Source organism: Gallus gallus, chromosome 3 (genome assembly GCF_016699485.2).
Source record: "Gallus gallus isolate bGalGal1 chromosome 3, bGalGal1.mat.broiler.GRCg7b, whole genome shotgun sequence".
In the NCBI taxonomy this organism is placed as follows: domain Eukaryota; kingdom Metazoa; phylum Chordata; class Aves; order Galliformes; family Phasianidae; genus Gallus; species Gallus gallus.
In genome coordinates this window covers 37,765,738-37,783,192 of record NC_052534.1, presented here as the reverse complement: position 1 = coordinate 37,783,192, position 17,455 = coordinate 37,765,738, and the positions used below count along the sequence as shown (strand labels likewise).

General features: G+C 42.5%; 1 protein-coding gene across 4 annotated transcripts; it reads left to right on the top strand.

The window, feature by feature from the left end:
* The first annotated feature begins 346 nt into the window (after nt 1-346).
* Nucleotides 347-17,137, top strand: GGPS1 (geranylgeranyl diphosphate synthase 1). 4 transcript variants are annotated; one of them, XM_046939492.1, is made up of 5 exons: nt 347-462; nt 2,005-2,145; nt 4,719-4,809; nt 14,387-14,457; nt 16,009-17,137. In XM_046939492.1, exons 3-5 carry the CDS (start codon nt 4,743-4,745, stop codon nt 16,768-16,770), a joined length of 900 nt encoding a protein of 299 aa, XP_046795448.1. In that variant the 5' UTR covers nt 347-462; nt 2,005-2,145; nt 4,719-4,742; the 3' UTR covers nt 16,771-17,137. The 4 variants fall into 4 exon arrangements, with proteins under 4 accessions (XP_046795448.1, XP_040554209.1, XP_424685.4 ...); XM_040698275.2 differs by having other exon boundaries at nt 1,651-2,145; XM_424685.8 differs by lacking the exon at nt 2,005-2,145.
* Nucleotides 17,138-17,455: the final 318 nt, after the last annotated feature.

Here is a 17,455-nt window from a genome sequence, read left to right as displayed (position 1 = left end):
GACGGGACGGGCCACGCCCCTCTCCCCGCCTCCTCCATTGGGCTCCGGCTCTCAGAGCCCGCCCCCTCCTCAACCCGATTGGCCGCTGCGTCGGAAATACTGACGTCATTTTTCTTCACTTCTATGGAAACTGAGACTCGGTGCCGCGGAGGTTCGTGGGTGACGGTGTTCTTCACCGCCGCTCCTTACGGCTGGCGAAGCGATCTGGCGCCGATCACGGACTACGTGCCCCAGATCGCACCGCGCGCGGCCGCCGCGAGGGGGCGGGCCCTCGGCCGACTCCTAATTCAGGGAGGAGACACGGCCGGCGCCTGCGCGATGCGGCCCCGGTGGCGCATTTTCCCCCAAGAGAGGAAGGTGGCGCCCGGCAGAGCGGAAGAGGGCGGCGCTCCTCCCGCAGAGCGGCGCTGCTGCTACTGCCGGAGCGGAGCGGGCGCGGCTCGGGCCACCGTTGGAAGCGAGGTGAGCGGCCACGGGACCGGGGCGGGTGGAGCGTCTTCGCGCCGCCTGGCCCTTAGGCGGGCGGGAATCGCCTGGGCCGGGGGGGCGGCAGCGCTGGGGCCGGTCCTCCCCGGCGGGCGGAAGCCGGGCGGCGGGGAGGGGCTGGCGGGCTGCCCGGGAAGTTGGGGGGGGGGAGAGGGGGATGGTGCGGCGTCCCCGTGCGTTGCAGTCTGATTCGCGTAACATGGCGGTGGCGGCACTCGCGAGGCTCGGCCGCTGGTCTCGGGGCAGCCCCGAGTGGCAGAACGGCCGCTGTTGTCTCCTCGGCCGCGTCTGTGGGAGGCGAACTGCCGCTGGCGCGCTAAAGCTGCGTGGAGCTGAGCTCTGCTCTGCCTGCCCCAGAGGGTGATAGGGAGCGCTCCTCTAATTAGAATGAGAATGCGGGCTGCGACGGCGGGCGTCCTGCCCGAATTCGGGTTAGGAGCCCTCACAGCCTCTCCGGGACGATACGCATCCACTGCCGTGCGTGTGCGGGCCTCGCTCTGCATCGCCCGCTGCGGCGTGGTGCCCCGGTTAGCGCCGCGCTGCCCTCGGCCCTGCGCTGCGGTTGCGCCTTCGGGCCGTGGCGCTCTGCTCCGTCGCCGGCTGTGCTGTGCTTGGAGCTGCTGAGGCGCTGCTGCCCGTCAGCCCGCCTCCTGTTTGTTAGGCGTGCGTTTGGCCCGGCTAACTTCCACCCAACAAGTGGGCTTCGTCCTCCTTGAGATTTGCAGGAGCGTCTGCAGGATGGGATGGGACGGAGAAAGCTATTTTACGAAGTTGCGAGGTGAAGAAGTTCCTTGATGCGTAGCTTAGAGCGACCATTACTTTGCTGCTGTGCACGGGTTACAATTCTAAGTCTGAGGAAAGGTCCGTGTCCCGGAGTCCCGTGCTGCTGTCTCCCTTCAGTACCCTTTGCCTTTGCAAAGGGAACTCTGGAGATAAAGCTTGCTGCAGCTCAGGGTGGTGCTGTGGGCTGTGAGGTGCGGCTGTGAGCCCATACTTGCAGCAACTGGGCTGTGTGAGGGGGAAAGAGGGAGGAACTGCTGAAGAAGAGCTCAGCTGTGCGTGAACTGAAACACAGCAAGTGCGTGTATGAGTTCAAAAGGAAATTGAACTACGCAGAATAGCATGAAGTGCTTCACTTCTGGGTTGTTGGTTTTTTTTTGATAGGTGCAATCACTTCTTCCAGTTTCACTTATGTTACAGTTGGAAAGAATATCGTGGAGAAATGGAAAGAAACAAACAGAGAAGGAATGCTCACCCATACTTGAGGACTTGGGCTCGTGATGAAGGACTCCGCAAAGGAGGGATCTGCAGGCAGAGATCCCTCCTCAGTGGTAGTCAGCCCTTAAATGGGGTCTAGGAGGTGTAGAGTCTGGCTTCACCTGTGCTGCCATGGCTGACCCAGTGCTTGCCTCAGGTGATCAATCAGTGGTTCAGGCGGTGACTCAACAGTTCCCATGCAACTAGCAAACAGCTGTACGTTCCCTTTCGCTTACTGCCTGACTTTTTCCTGCTGACAAGGAAGTTGTGAGGCGTTAACTGAAATTTTCGTGAGAAGGCACTCTGCAGCAGCTGAGTTTCTGAAGTAAATCACTCAGTAACCACATCAGGAAGCCCTTAATATCAAGGGTTGAATAACTCACATATCACGCATTTCCCAAGGTACGTCAAATGTGGCTCTTTGTGAAAAGTTACCACAATATTACTCTCATACTTTGTGGTATTCTGATATATAGCTGTAGATAAGCACCTTCATTTAGATATCTTTTGTCAAGCATCTCTTTCTTCTGTAAGTTTTGGGGCAACTTTGGCCAGTGTTCCTGTTTTGATAGGTATATTAGCCATGGAGGTGCCTCATGAAGTACTGCACTCTTTTTCTTTGTGGAGGTTAGGTACTTCATTTAGAGGCAGCGCAGCAGCCTGGGAGAGCTTAGCTGCAGAGATTCCAGGGAAGCTGCCATCATTTTTAGAGCTTTTTTTTACATTATTTAAGGAAAATAAAAACAAAGCTCAGCCACAACCTATCTTGCTTTTCTGCTTTATTAAAAAAAAAAAAAGGCATTTGTGGAGAAGTGCCTAGAGAATTTTTTTCTTAAGATAAGCAGCGTTTTGAAGGATTCTTATTCGTTTGGCACCAAAAGGTATGCAGATGAGTTGATGTGGTGTAATACCAGCCAATTTCCAGCTATTCTAGGGTTTGAATATACTGCATTAGTTACCTACAGACAGGGAAGAAGCCTCCTAATAAACTACAGGGGATAGGAAGAATTTTAGGATTTACTTTTAGGCAACTTGTCAGAGTGGATGGGGACTAATCTTCAGATTAGTCATCTTTGTTTTCTAATGCTGCAGTGCATCCTCACTGAATGCTTGTAGGTAACTGTATCAGTGGGAAACTGTTACAGAGAAGAGATTCCCACCCCACCATCTCTTCCCAGTGCTGCTGGAGAGCAAAGCACTTTCAATTTTGAACTGTGTGGCTTTTTGATGTGTAATAGCCACAGGAGAGTGGCCAACTTGATGGTGTGTCTGCACATCGATCTGTACAGGTTCCTCTTTCTCCTTAAAAAAAATCAGATGGTGGACTGTGGTAGTCTTTTTATTTCACTTCCTCTCTGAAGTCTGTTGAGGTTGTCCTTGGTACATAAGGGTGTGGTTTTACAGCTGATGCTCTCAGTGGCAGTCCTGGCTTAAAAGCAGTTCCAATTTCTGAAGCTCTGCTAATAACGTGAGAACAACAGGGAGCTAAGGATGTCATACAAACCTGGTTTGGATCCTGACAGCCAGTTATGCTGGGATATCATGGAGTAAGCAACAGAAAGGTGCACTACTTGTGACATTACTGCTAAGAAACCATGTGTGCATGACTGCACCTTTCTGGAAAGACCTGCATTTCAGTGGCAGCCATGTTTGCCTAAATACCCTTTCTTGCCCCTAAAATGCTGATGATTTGGATTAGCATATGCAGTGAAACTAATAAGCAAATTATCCAAACCTAAGCTTAAAAAATAGTTACTGATGAAGATCAGTTCCCAAGTTTGGACTGTTACAAATATCTATGGCTCCAGAAGGTGGGAATGGGAGTAAGCAAGAAGTGACTGAGCTGGTGCTGGCAGGGGAAGGTCCAGTTTGTCCAGGTAGCTTAAGGGAAAGTGATGATCTTAATACCAATTTGAGTTGTTGATGGGAAACTATTGCTAGATTACTTTGAGCAAATGTGGAACACGGTATATTTCACTCATGTCAGCCACTCCCCTTAATGTTCCTAAATTAAAAATGCATCAGTCCATGCTTACAAACTCAGTTTAAATTAGTTATATTGATAATTTATAAAACTATTGAGTAGCTCGGGGGGGGGGAAGCAGAATAGCTGAGAAGCACTGCTGAAGTAGCATGAGCCTCTGTGCTGCTGCTGCAGTTCCTGTCTTAAAATGACATTAGAAGAATTGTTTTGAGCTGCTGTATCTGCAGTGCAGCAAGGGAGGCTAGAGGTGAAAGGAGGGAAAAATCCATTATAGGAAACAGTCTGAAAAAAATGCAAATATGGATGATCAAAGGGGTATGTGAACTGAAAAGTAATCAATACGTAACTGTTGAACTATGGAGGGAATGAATCCTAAAAGATTTATTGCAAGAATACAATGTATGTAGCGTATGTAAAGATGACTGCATGCTTAAGCAGTGGTAAGAAAACAATACATAACCCTCTTCTAAAACAGGACTGAAGGATTCTGTGAAAAGGCTCAAGCTTGTTTTCAACTTGCTTAGGCTGCGCTGGTGTAAGGTGTATTTTCTGCTCTTAGGTATCTGCACTTTTGTATGGGTTCAGCATTTAGGGAGGTCAAACCAGATTAATCATGCAAGGTTTGTATGTGCTGAGTGTCTTCTCTGTGGATCTACAGTGTGGCTCTATTGTTATGAATGCTAATGTTTTAAATGTTTCTCTTTCATCGAAGCCCTCTGATACAGATAAAAGTCTAGGAGTTGATTTAAACTACTCATGCATAAATAAAGAAACCTGTACTTAAAACATACGTTTGCTTCTTGTCTAAGTGCCATCCATAAAACTTCTTTCACAGTGAATTTTGTAGTCACTGTCGTATTTAAAACTGCAGCACTTGCACCTAGTATGGAGGTCAGCTCATTTTTTTTTCCTGAATGCTTGCTCCTCTATTTTGTTGCTTCACTGCTATTTTTTTTAACCTAAACAGTGTTAATAACGCTTTGTTTAACAGTGAACTACCTTTTATGAAAGAGACATGGATGGGACGGATGAAACATCTAAAAGAATTCTAGAGCCATACCAGTATTTACTTCAACTACCAGGCAAGTTTATTTTTACTGTGTTACATCAAAATATCAATGTTACTTTTATAACATCTTTGTCCTAGGAAATACAGTCCATTCTAGATAGTTAGGTTTAAGAGTAATTAAAGCTAACATTTTCTATATTTGTTGTTTTTTCTTCTCTTGTGAAACTATCCTTCTGGTGTGATTCATACAGTAGCAATTGCATTTGTCTGCTGCAGTGCAGATAGTTTTCTTTCGGTTGCTCTGCCCTCCATTCAGAGTAGCTGACTTGCTACTTGCTGAAACCGATCTGGGCAAGTACCGAAGACCTGATGCTATTCCTGAAGGATGAAACATCACCAGCCCGACACTTAACAACTTGCTGTACTGGAGTTGATGGGCTGTGTGTATATGTTTTAAATAGTCTGTGTTATTTTTTTCTCCCTGATGAGTACAGAGCCAGGTTTTAGTATTGTCAGTTTTGGCTGTCCTGATTACTTGACTTGTCAGTCCTTGTGTTGTATCAGGTCATTAGCAACACACTGAGATGAAGTTTTCCCTCTTGAATAATAGCTATTTCAGCAGAATGCAGGAGGCAGTTTGATAGAAAATTTCTGCATGCATGTGCCACTCAGAAGCCTCTTTGCTGAACAAATGGTCATGTTGTGTGCTGTGACTCTCGTTTGTACACCTAAAGCATAAGGAAGACCACATAGGCTATCAATGACTTCAGAAGTAACTTTGCTGTTGGAGCTGCTGCATCATTTACTTCTATCTGACTTGTGTTGAATACTGGTGGAGTTAATGGGTATATAATATTTGGTAGTTATTAAGGAAAATAACTGACCAGAATTATACGTGACTGGGGATAGAAGACTTACCTAGATGAACAGCATAACTAATCACAGGTACAGTACTAAGTGGCTTCATACATCTGCAGCAAGCCTTAGACTGATATTTGCATCAGCATGGTGGGTCTGTAACCTGTGTGTAGTGAAGTTTATTATTCATCTCTACAAATATCAGTTTCATTTTGTCTACATTAGAGATTGCAATGGACTTGGCACTTTGTGCTGCCAAGTGCTGTCGTTGAAAACCTAGAGGAGGAGAGAATTTGGCAGTAGCGCTCATTTTTTAATGCCAGGAAATTTGTTTGCCATTTCCTGACAGCATTTTAACTGGGTGGTGGCTTTTTCTTGAAAATATATTTGAGAAGGATTCTGTGATATTCCAAGGGGCTTTCTAAGATCCGGTCTTGTAGAAATGTACTTTTCTCCAACGCAATCTTTAAGGGTGTTATTTGTTTGGTTAGATTATCTAATACAAGCAAAGCTGTATTGCAGCACCTCTGTGTCTTCAGCTGCTTTTTAAAAAAGATGTAGTGACTAGCAATGAAGCAAATGTAGAATAGACAAAAAAGTGCACCCCCAAAAAGAAAACAAACAAAAACCAAAAAACCCAACTTCTGTAGGTATAAGTCCTTGACTAACAGCTATTCAATTAGCTTTCTCTTCATATTATGCATTTAGTTTAACCTTCTCATCTTGACTCCTCTGGCTAAATTCCTGTACTTCATTGCATGTTCAGCCTTAATCACTGTATCCTGATGGCTTATCTTATATGGACCATCAGTGTAAGCACTTTGTACGCTATTCTGCTCGACTGTCATAAATCTGATTGTCCACTGAAGCATGTTGATCTCTTGTTAATCTAATTTATGCTTTGAGAAGGTGAGAGATAAGATACACTCTTCTCCATGCAGAAGTGTTGGCATGATTCAGAACAAAAGAATTCTTTTAAGTTAGGCAGGTAAAAGTTGTGTGCCTGTGGAGCACTTGTACTTTATCGTACAGCTGGATGTTCACTGTGTTTTGAAATACCGGCTTTGCCCCAGGTCAGCTATGCCAAGCACAGGTCAGTAGGTGTCAGCTACTTGTGTGAGCCTCGGCATCAGTATGAACATCAAGGCATGGTGAAGGGAAAATGAGGCATATGCTAGCACTTCATCATTAGGGCGGAGCCCATGTGAGATGTCTGAGTGAATCTAACAAGTTTTGCTGAAAGGAAGCGATTTTGTTCCATCTTTCTTCTGGCAGTATTCTCTTGCTGCTTGTGCCAGTTCTCAGCTCGCTGACCAAATGATTAGGTATCAATCACCTAACCTGTTAAAAAACTTGCCTGACAGAATAGCTCATCTTTTATCCTGTCAGTGAAGTGGCACAAGGGTAGCTACATCTGAGGGGCTTTTGCAGAAAGCTTGGTTGTGAGTCCAAGATAAGCAGTTGCTTATCTTGTAGGACTAGTGAAAAAACAAAATCTGTAAGTGCTTCAGTAACCTATGAGAACTTGAATGAAGTTAGATGCATATCAAACTCTTACACAAACAGGAATTGGGTATCTTCATGAAGATTGCTTAAAAACTAAGTGTCTCCTAATGTTGCTTGTAGTGTTAGAATGCAAACTTCCTTAACAATGTTAAGGGTTAATCCCCTGATACAAGAGGAGGTTGACTGTTTGCTATTAATCCAATAGGACTTTAATGGTAACTTTTTGGGGGTGATACTTAAGCTCTAAGCTTGTCTGTTTCTTTGACTTTTGTAACCTAAGCTAGAAGAACTAATAGGCTTAAGGAATCTTTAAGTTGTGTTGTCGTTTTAACTGCCAGTATGCTAGTGACGGAATAAACTTGTGTTAACAAAACTTACTGTTTCAGAATGTTCTGAATACTAACTTTGTTGTAAAATCATTTTGTACATAAAATCACCGTAGTAGTTTGTACCAGTGTTCTGCTTAGTTTAGTTTTATGTAATTTATATGGGTAAAAGTACAATAAGCAGCAATAAATTTCAGAAATGCCAATAATGTGGCTTGTCTTGAAAATTCACGCAGATGAAGAATCTTTCATCTCCAAGTAGCTGAGTTAACAGCAGTAGCTGTTTATGCAGCACTAAGGAGTACATGGGCTTCCAGTTGCAGTAAAAGTGTCTGGATCAACAGCTTGCAATTGAAAAGAGCAGATTCTGATCCTATTCACAACTCTGCATTTTCCCTTTCATGTGTATTGCTCCAGGCTTGTTTAACTTGCTAAACAATCAAGACTGGCTTTTGTTTTTTTCAGCTTTTTCTGCTGAGCTGTTGAACTTGACCAGCTTGGTGGAGTTATGAAGCAGCAGCAGAAAGATTAAGGTGATGTTTCAGTAATTTTAAGAGAAACATCATTATTTTAATAGCATGTACATTTTTTTCCTCACTCTTGTGATTTCTTTTAAAAGAGAATACAACTGGGAGGCAGCCAACAGATGTAGGTGCTCAGTAGTTCACACAGGAAGGGACCAGAAACTGAGGACAGCATATATGCACTTAAGAATGGTGGTGATGCACCACAGGGCATGATTCCTGCCACTGGAGCACTGCATCTTGCATATCAGAGCCCTCAGTTCCTGAGGGCAGTGGCAGCTTCCAGTTCTTGGACTGCTGGGATGCTTGGGTGTTTTGCTAGACCAGGAGTGAGTAGTGTCTTTGTCCTCCTAAAGATGTGCAGTGGTGGAAAGCTTGCTTCCACCGAGCAAAAGAACAGTGGAAGAGGTTCAACAGGCTGCACAGCATCAGAAATAACTAGAAGGAGATGGACAGGGTCTTCTGCAAGAGCCTGAAGGTTCAAGAACCCTGTGTATATTGAAAGAGGGGCAAGAAGAATGCATGTCAGGTTGCGAAATGGAGACCTCCACTATGGTGAAGGCTGGGAGCTCATGGCTTCTGACACTAGGAGAGATTCCTGTATCTCATGCATATGTGCATTTGTCAGATAAGTTCATTTCACTGGAAGAAAACAAATGGCTGGAAGCTCTGTACAGTACAGCACCAGGTGTGAGCATCAAGTGGTAGTAGTGGGGAGGCTGCTTCCTGCAGGGGACGGAGGCCAACATCTGAGCTGTTATCTTAGGGAGGCTTGCTGCTTCTTGGCAGCTCAGGTGAGGGATGTTCTGGACAGACTACACACGGTGTTTCACCATCAGGCAACTGAATCCTGTACCTCTTTCACTTCAGACAAATGGATATAGCCATGGGTTACATAGAGCTTTTCATACACAGTCATGTGGCTTTTGGAGTGAGAGACAAGGGCACAGGAGACAAAGTGGTTTTTCTTATCTTTGAGCCCTTCCTTACTATGAAAAGGACTACACAGATTGTTTCTGTCAATAACCAGTTAGTTGCCCAGCTGATATCAGCAGAGGGGATTTCGGTTTTATGACCAAGGGACTGCCTTTGTGGATTAAGAACTCCTAGGAGGAGATGGGTTCCACCAACCCAAGTTAACCCAGAAATATATCTGCCAATAGGCTGACCAATGTGGTGAGAAGAGACTTAAACTAGAAGTGACAATACCCAAAATAAAGTAAGTAAATGGTGAACTGGCAAGTGGAAGGTGCAGGCTGATGGAGAGAAGAGATCCTCTAATGAATACAGCTGAAGGGAACCCACCTCAGATGTATGCACTAAAATAAGGAAGCAATAACAGGGTAACACGATGGGGGAAGTTCTCACACATCCTGGGGAATCTTCAGGACTAAATACCTCTGCAAAGTGACTATGGAGAATAAACAGGAGCAATTAGAGGTCTGCATGCAATTGTAGGGCTGTGATTTAATTGGGATATTGGATGTGGAATAGCTCAGCACCTTAGTGTCTTGTAGAAGCAGCAACACAGCAGGGCGTAGGCAATCCAGTCAGTTTTTGGAATGTGTTGAGGACCACTCCTTAACACAGGATCAAGGAGTTGGTGAGGGAAGGTGTTTTGCTGGACTTACACCTCCAAACACGGAAGAATTGGTTGGCATGTGAAGGGTGGGAGCAACTGTGTCCACTGTGACTGTGGGATGGGGAACTGGGGATCCTGAGAGGACGGAACAAGGTGAAAAGCAGAATCTCAGTGCTGGACTAGTTAACCCTATTTTGAACAGGGTGTGGGGTTAACATAGACAATCCTGCAGCAACCTCAGTCTGTCCCAAGTGGCTGCCTAGATTTGAAAGTGTGGGCCTGCAGTTCACATAGGATGGCAGTAGTTTTCCTATAGCTGTGTGGGAAGGTCTGCTCAGACCCATTTAGCCCTAACCCGTCAGATGACAGAGCTAAGTATGAAAGTGTACAATAAAACTGAGGTATTATAATGGCTTGCTTCATCCAGAAGGGTCCCCTTTCTCCTGTCTCTTAGTGTCTGCTGCTCACCCTGTACTAACTCAGGCAGACCCACTTCATAAGCTGATACAGTACATAAAGCTGGCAGAAAGCTAACCTAGCAAAAAGCAGGCAGTTTTCTGCTGCAGTAATGAGTTGAATTAGCTTAGTGAGGCTCTAATGAGGGATGAGTTGATGGTCCCTCTGCTCTTTCTCGTGCTGTTCTATCCCTTTTACATACCCTCAATCTAAGTGGGGTTCTGCCTGAAGGGCATAGTTTGAGGTCACATTAATGCAGTGTGAGCAAAGAAATACTGATCAGCAGCCTGTTCAGAGCAGGAGGTCTGAGTACTCTGTCAGGAGAAAAATCATATATACACACACACATAGTCAGTCTCATTATAGAGAAGCAGCTCTCCTCTGTCTAAGGAGAATCACAGAATCATCATAGAATGGCCTAGATTAAAAAGAACCATAATGATCATCCAGTTTCAACCCTCCTGCTACGTGCAGGGTCGCCAACCACCAGACCAGGCTGCCCAGAGCCACATCCAGCCTGGCCTTGAATGCCTCCAGGGATGGGGCATCCACAACCTGTTCCAGTATGTCACCACTCTCAGGGCGAAAAACTTCCTTCTAATATCTAACCTAAACCTCTCCTGTCTCAGTTTAAGACTACTGCCCCTTGTCCTATTACTATCCACCCTCATAAACGGCCATTCCCCTTCCTGTTTATACGCTCCCTTCAAGTACTGGAAGGCCATAATGAGGTCTCCTCAGAGCCTTCTCTTCTCCAAACTAAACAAGCCCAGTTCCCTCAATCTTTGCTCATAGGAGAGGTGCTCCAGCCCTCTGATCATCTTAGTGGCCCTCCTCTGGACTCGTTCTAAGAGCTCCACATCCTTCCTGTACTGGGGGCTGCAGGCCTGGATGCAGCCCAGAACACAGTTGGCCTTCCGGGCTGCAAGCGCACACTGTTGGCTCATGTCCAGCTTCTCGTCCACCAGGACCCCCAAGTCCTTCTCTGCAGGGCTGCTCTCAAGGAGATCTTCCCCCAGTTTGTATAAATACCTGGGATTGCTCCAACCTAGGTCCAGTAGCCTGCACTTGGCCTTATTGAATCCAATTAAGGAGGTGGGAGGGATTGTCCTCAGGGTGACACCACTAACTAGATCTTTGTTTCAAGGATAGGAAGTTTATATTTTATCCCTATGGAGAATTTTTGTCAGAGTGAATCTGTTATGTTCTATTTTTTCCTCTTACCTTGCTTGTCCACCCAGCTTTGCTAATGAGAAAACAAGTTTTGCGTAGTGGTTGCTTGACTAGGGTGCTGCTGGGATCTTCAGCAGATCAAACCAACTGCATTCTGCATAACTTTGTTAAAAGCTTGTTTCAGTAATGTCTACCATTACGACTGTACAGTAGGTAGAGCTTCTAATTTTGGAAGCTGGATCTTGATAGTCTTCGGTTTTACAGTACTCTCCTTTGACTTGTCAACAGTATAGTGACATAGAATAATTCACTACTTCTCCAGCGTTCTGGTAGTGTTAAGTCCTAATCCTTTTAATTTTATCCTAACATCTGTGGGCTGTCTTGCATAATTTAGGGCTTTAGGGGTGGAGGCAGAAGTAAAGGAACGGAGTACCGATGCATCTAGTCTTTTAAGACCAACGTTAAAGGGATTTGATCTGCTGCTACCATAGTGTGACTGTTGGCATAAAACATGCATATGAAAATTGCTTTAGTATCAAATAGACATGGTAGGATTGACTTCAGAATGAGATACAATATCATTTATGAAGCAGTAATAGGGCTCACACAAGCAAATCTGCACCTATAAAAGTAAAGATGAATGTTTTACTGTACAGATAGTGGTTTTTCCACAAATAGCCTTTGTCTAGACAGCCTTGGTCTTCAAGGTAGACAAGTCAAACAACTCAAATGCTGTCTGTACTAAGGAACTAAATGGCAAAATCCACTGTGCATATTAAGAGTCCATTTAGATCATATCCTAGTAGTTATGTACTTCATGATGAAATAACTCTTGTGACTGAACTTGTAGCATTTCCATAAGCTTATTTTCTAGTAAATACATTCAAAAACAAAACAAAACAAAAAAAAACCCCACACCAGAATTAGCAGCCTATTTTTTTTTAAGCGTTGTTTTTATCAATGTAATTTAGAAGTATGTAAATGGCTGTAGGTAAGGTATACATCTGTAATGTGATGTTATCTAATGTGATGTGACTAATTTTTCTTTATAGATTTACTGAATTATTCATTTATACTTAGGAAGCCATGCAGCTTGGCATGTGCTTGTAACAGTTGTTTTCAATATTTTGAGTGATTATTTTCTCTTTAATTAACTCATGCGATTATTATTAGAAGGAAATAAAATAAAAACCTTCTGTGGGACGTTTGTGCCCTGGTTTGTGCAGTATTTGGTGGTGATGACTGTGTACCGAGTCTGTCAGGGAACAGATTTGGCCAAAATCTGATCTACCTGCAGAGTGGGTAAAAAAATCTGAGTGTTGGTAATATTTCAAATCCTTGGCATTTGCAGGAGCTGTTGTCAGAAAGAGGCCTAACTTGAACTTGAGTGGTTGGTGGTGCTTAGCTAACGTGAGAGGCTTTTAAAATCTTGGGTGCCATTCTAATTTTGTATTTGAACTTGAGCCCTGGTTACCCATGTTAAAATGATGACCTTTTAAATTAGTGATTTAAATGCACAGGTTTTTGTTGTTGTTGTTTAAAAAGCAAAAAGAAGCGCACACCCAAGAACCAAATGCATACAGTGCTGATAGAGAATAAGCCTGATACAGGTGACTTAAGGTATCTGTTGTGCTGTTTCAGAGACATAACGATCCCTCTGTCCAGCAAAAAAAAAAAAAAAAAGTGTTTAAACCTGAGATTCTACAGCAAAAAAAAAACCCCAAACAAACCTAGCCAAAATGCCCCTTCCCATATGGCAGAGCCAGAAGACAAAGCTGTTGGAATAGAGATGCCTTTTCATTGGTATCTTCTGATGCAAACCAAAAGATGGTGGTGAGAGGAAGTAATGGAAATCTTTGAGACCGGGCAAAAATTGCAGCCCTTTGAGCAACTGAGGAAGATTACCACCTCCACTACAGAACCCAAACCACAAATCTTACCACCAGCTTACCTGCTGGTGACTTGATAAGAACAGGATAAATCCTGTTCTCTTCCACGGTTTATCATTTAATCTATCCACGTTTATTTTTCCATTCTGTATGTGCTGAGCACACAGCAATACAGAGAATCCGCAGAGAGGCATTCAAATGTTGAAACTTCTTCAGTGCTACGGCAGGGTGGCATCACTAACATGAGAACTAATATTGCAGAATCATTCTTCAGTTCTGTCTCTCAGTAGATCTTGAGTAATATGGAACCCAGTAGTTGTGCTGCTCTGAGGTTTATTTGTAATAGCTTTTAAGTGGCTCATTGAGATGAGCTAAGGGTGCAGAACTCTGTCTAAACCTGTTTTGCTGTTAATAGAAGATATAAGACTCAGCTGAGTTGAAGTTCAGAGCTGCACAGGAGGTGACTGTTTATTGAACAATTTCCTATTGATCATCAATAGACACACTAAATGAATACTTGTATGTGACCCCTAGCAATGTACTAAAGAAAGGTGGCGTCAATAATTTACAGGATAACTTGAATTAAAATCAACTCCTTCAAGTAAAATGTACCTAGATTGAATTTTAACACTTGTTTTAATGCTTGTTTTAACGCTAAATTTGGATTTCTAACCTTACCTTTCTTTCCCCTGAAATAGGTGACTGTCTTGTTCTGCCAAACTAGATTTAGCCAAAGTGGAGCATCCTGTTAGGTATAAGAGAAATGTCTAAAATCTTAGGAAGTTCTGTTCCGACTGAAGTTTTTCATTACAGTATGCCAAGTGTTCCTTTCTTGATTTCCAAACTCAATAGCAATTGGAGAGTACTGCAGAAGACCTGAAACAGGAGGGGAAATACTCGAAGATGTTCAGCAAATATCCGTATCCAATAATGAATTGCAATTGAAAACTATTCGTTACATAAAGAAAGTTAACCTGCCAAACAAATTAGGACTTGCTTTCATAGGCGGTAAACCTATTTGTAGAGGTTACCAACAGAATCAGGATCTAACTAAATTGGCTAATTGAATTGCCAAAACGAATTGCAGTAACATGTAAATACACGTTTTTATATCATTGTTTGTGTATTACTGTTAAATGTTTGCAGCTATCAGCAACTTCAATTCTAGGGCTTATACAATGAGGAAACAAGCTACTATCTTACTTTAATGTATTTTGCCCTTTGAAGTGGTCATGCTTTTAGCAGCTTACTGGTCTCAAATTAGTTACAGCTGTTAAGATAAACTGTTGCATTTAATATTGGACTTTGATTTTTCTTTTATTTTTTCTAATTGTAGGTAAGCAAGTAAGAACCAAGCTGTCACAAGCCTTCAATCACTGGCTTAATGTTCCAGAAGATAAAATACAGGTACTCACTAATTACTTATACAGGGCTCTTACTTTTCTGCCAGAATTATCAGTAACAGATTGTTCTTAGTGTAATGTACTTACAACTTCTGATCATTTACAATGCATCATTCCTGAGTACATTAAAGTACAACTTAAAGAAAATAGCCAAAGCTTTGCACTAAAGTTATGGTTTAACACTGAAGTTACAATTTCCATGACTGATCTGAAGTAGAATAGTTACTTGCTTTCCACGAGCTCAACCTTCTGAGTGGTAGAAGGAGCAGCTAGTGTTGTTGCTCACTTTAGATATTAACGATGGGAATAAGTTTTCAATGACTTGCGAAAGGAGCTAGACAGTTACTTTGTAAGCCCTACAAATACAGTGACTGAGAACAAAGTCTTATGATTTTGATACAAGAATATCAAAGCCAGTAGTCAAGTGAACTTTTAAACCTTTATAAACCACTTGTTCTGGGCCTTAAATGGTAGACTTACACACAGTTTAGAGTCCGTATTACCTAGTGAGAAGCACTTTATCAAGAATAATCCTTCCCCTTTATTTTTCTTTTGGACAAATCTATGCAAGATGCACGGCTGTGTGTTCAAACGCTGTGGTTTTTGAAATGCAAAATTCTCCTTTTGGCTAGACTGCAATTATGCCAAACTGTATACTTAGGGTGCAAAAGATTCTCTGTATCCAAGGTAATGTAGGGAATTAAAATAACTAATTGTTGTTTTCTTCTTTTCTTGGCACCCACCGGGTCCCTAAAGAGTTTCATTAATGGTCAGGTAGACAATTAGTGTTTGTGAAGGAGTCCTCTTTTGGCTAGGCTAAGTGTGATGCTTCGTAGTGCTCAAGTAGCAAAATCTGTCTGTAGAAAGTTGTAATGCAGCAGCCATTGGTGAGTTAGGCTTGGTTTTTAAGAAAGCATGCTGTTCTGTACTGGTCTGCTTTCATTATGAAGTGCAGTTTTCTCACTTCCTCAGACAACTTCCTGTTGTCTTCTAGAAAATAAAGGGTTTTTTTCTGCTGGTCTGAACTTCTTCCCTCCTCACTTTCAACTCCAAAATATTTTTGATGCTGTCTTTTCTTTTAATAGAAGTTCATGAGGTAATTTGCAGTCATGAAGCATATCTTAAGTTATTTCAATTAAATATCTAGAAGCTGCAGGAGTTCACAAAACTAAGTGAAATGAAATAGGCTAATGAGAAATGCGAGAATAGGCTTATCTAATGATGAACTTTCCTGATAGTATTGGGAAAGACATAATGGACTAAATCAATATTCAGAAAAATAAGTATTGCAATGTTGCTTTTTCTAAGTACTCTACTCTTCGTGATTTTAAAGTCAATAGACAATGGTATCTTTACAAGTTGAAGTAGGCCTCACTTCTATCTCACAGCTGAGTAATTAGTGCTCAGATAGTTTGCTCTCAGAGTCATTATCTTGGGCAAGCAAACAATTAGATTGCTGGGTTTCAGGTTTTAACCTTTTGGATAGTGGTTACTGAATGCTAGATAGTTTGCTGGAAAAAATGCAGGAGATAATCATTTTCTCTTCTTGTAATAGGTTATCATTGAAGTGACAGAGATGTTACACAATGCAAGCCTACTTGTGGATGATATTGAAGATAACTCAAAGCTACGACGGGGCTTTCCAGTGGCACACAGTATCTATGGAATTCCGTCTGTAATCAACTGTGCTAATTATGTGTATTTCCTTGGCTTAGAGAAGGTTTTAACCCTTGATCACCCAGATGCCGTTAAAGTTTTTACTCGTCAGCTACTGGAACTCCACAAAGGTCAAGGCTTGGACATTTACTGGAGGGATACTTACACCTGCCCTACAGAAGCTGAATACAAAGCTATGGTACTGCAAAAGACAGGCGGTCTCTTTGGATTAGCTGTAGGCCTCATGCAGCTCTTCTCAAATTATAAGAAAGACTTAAAACCGCTTCTTAACACGCTTGGTCTCTTCTTCCAAATAAGAGATGACTATGCCAACTTGCACTCCAAAGAATATAGTGAAAACAAGAGTTTTTGTGAAGACTTAACTGAGGGCAAGTTCTCATTCCCAACCATTCATGCAATTTGGTCAAAACCTGAAAGTACGCAGGTGCAAAACATTTTACGTCAAAGGACAGAAAACATAGATATAAAAAAATACTGTGTGCATTACCTCGAAAACGTGGGTTCCTTTGAGTACACTCGGAATACACTGAAAGAGCTTGAATCTGAAGCCTATAAACAAATCGAATCACTTGGGGGAAACCCTGAGCTTGTAGCACTAGTGGAACAGCTGAGCAAAATGTTCAAAGAAAATGACAATTAATTAATCTCCTGGGGATGAATGGAAGCTTTATTTTTTTTTAAACGGGTAAATGAGCAGGTTATCTGAGAGGTGTGACAGTCAGTCTCCCTTAAAACTACTGTGTTGCCACATGGCAGAAATGTATGTCGAAAATAAGTTTGATTGCTGAGTATTGTAGTATACCTTATCTATACAGTCTTAAATGTAACTGCTTGCAGATGTCTTCAAAACATATACTAGAATTGAAACAAACTTTGAATCTGGATTTTTACACAATCATTGGCATTACTTCAGCCCTAGAAATCTCACAGGTTACAGTATATCTTCAACAAAGCTACTGTAAGCTTCAGCCTGAAATTCTGTATTAAATTAAATCTGATTGACCCAAGTGGCTTGTGTGTTTTTAAACAGCACTCTAGTAAACCAAAATATACAGTGTTAAATAACAAAAGTTGCTCACAACCTGAATGCATCAATGCATATACTAATGTTGCATTATAAGTGTTAGAGCTGTGAAGATCAGTTAGATCTGCATGTATTTAGTTCTAATGTGAATACTCTGTCCAGTATCTGAGGATATTTCAGGGGAATACAAATTGTAAAAATGCTATATATCCAAATGAGACTAATATTTAGATGGAGATGGGAGCTTAATAGAGACTTCTATTTATCTTAGGGAAAAATTTTCATCACCTTGGTGCTTGAG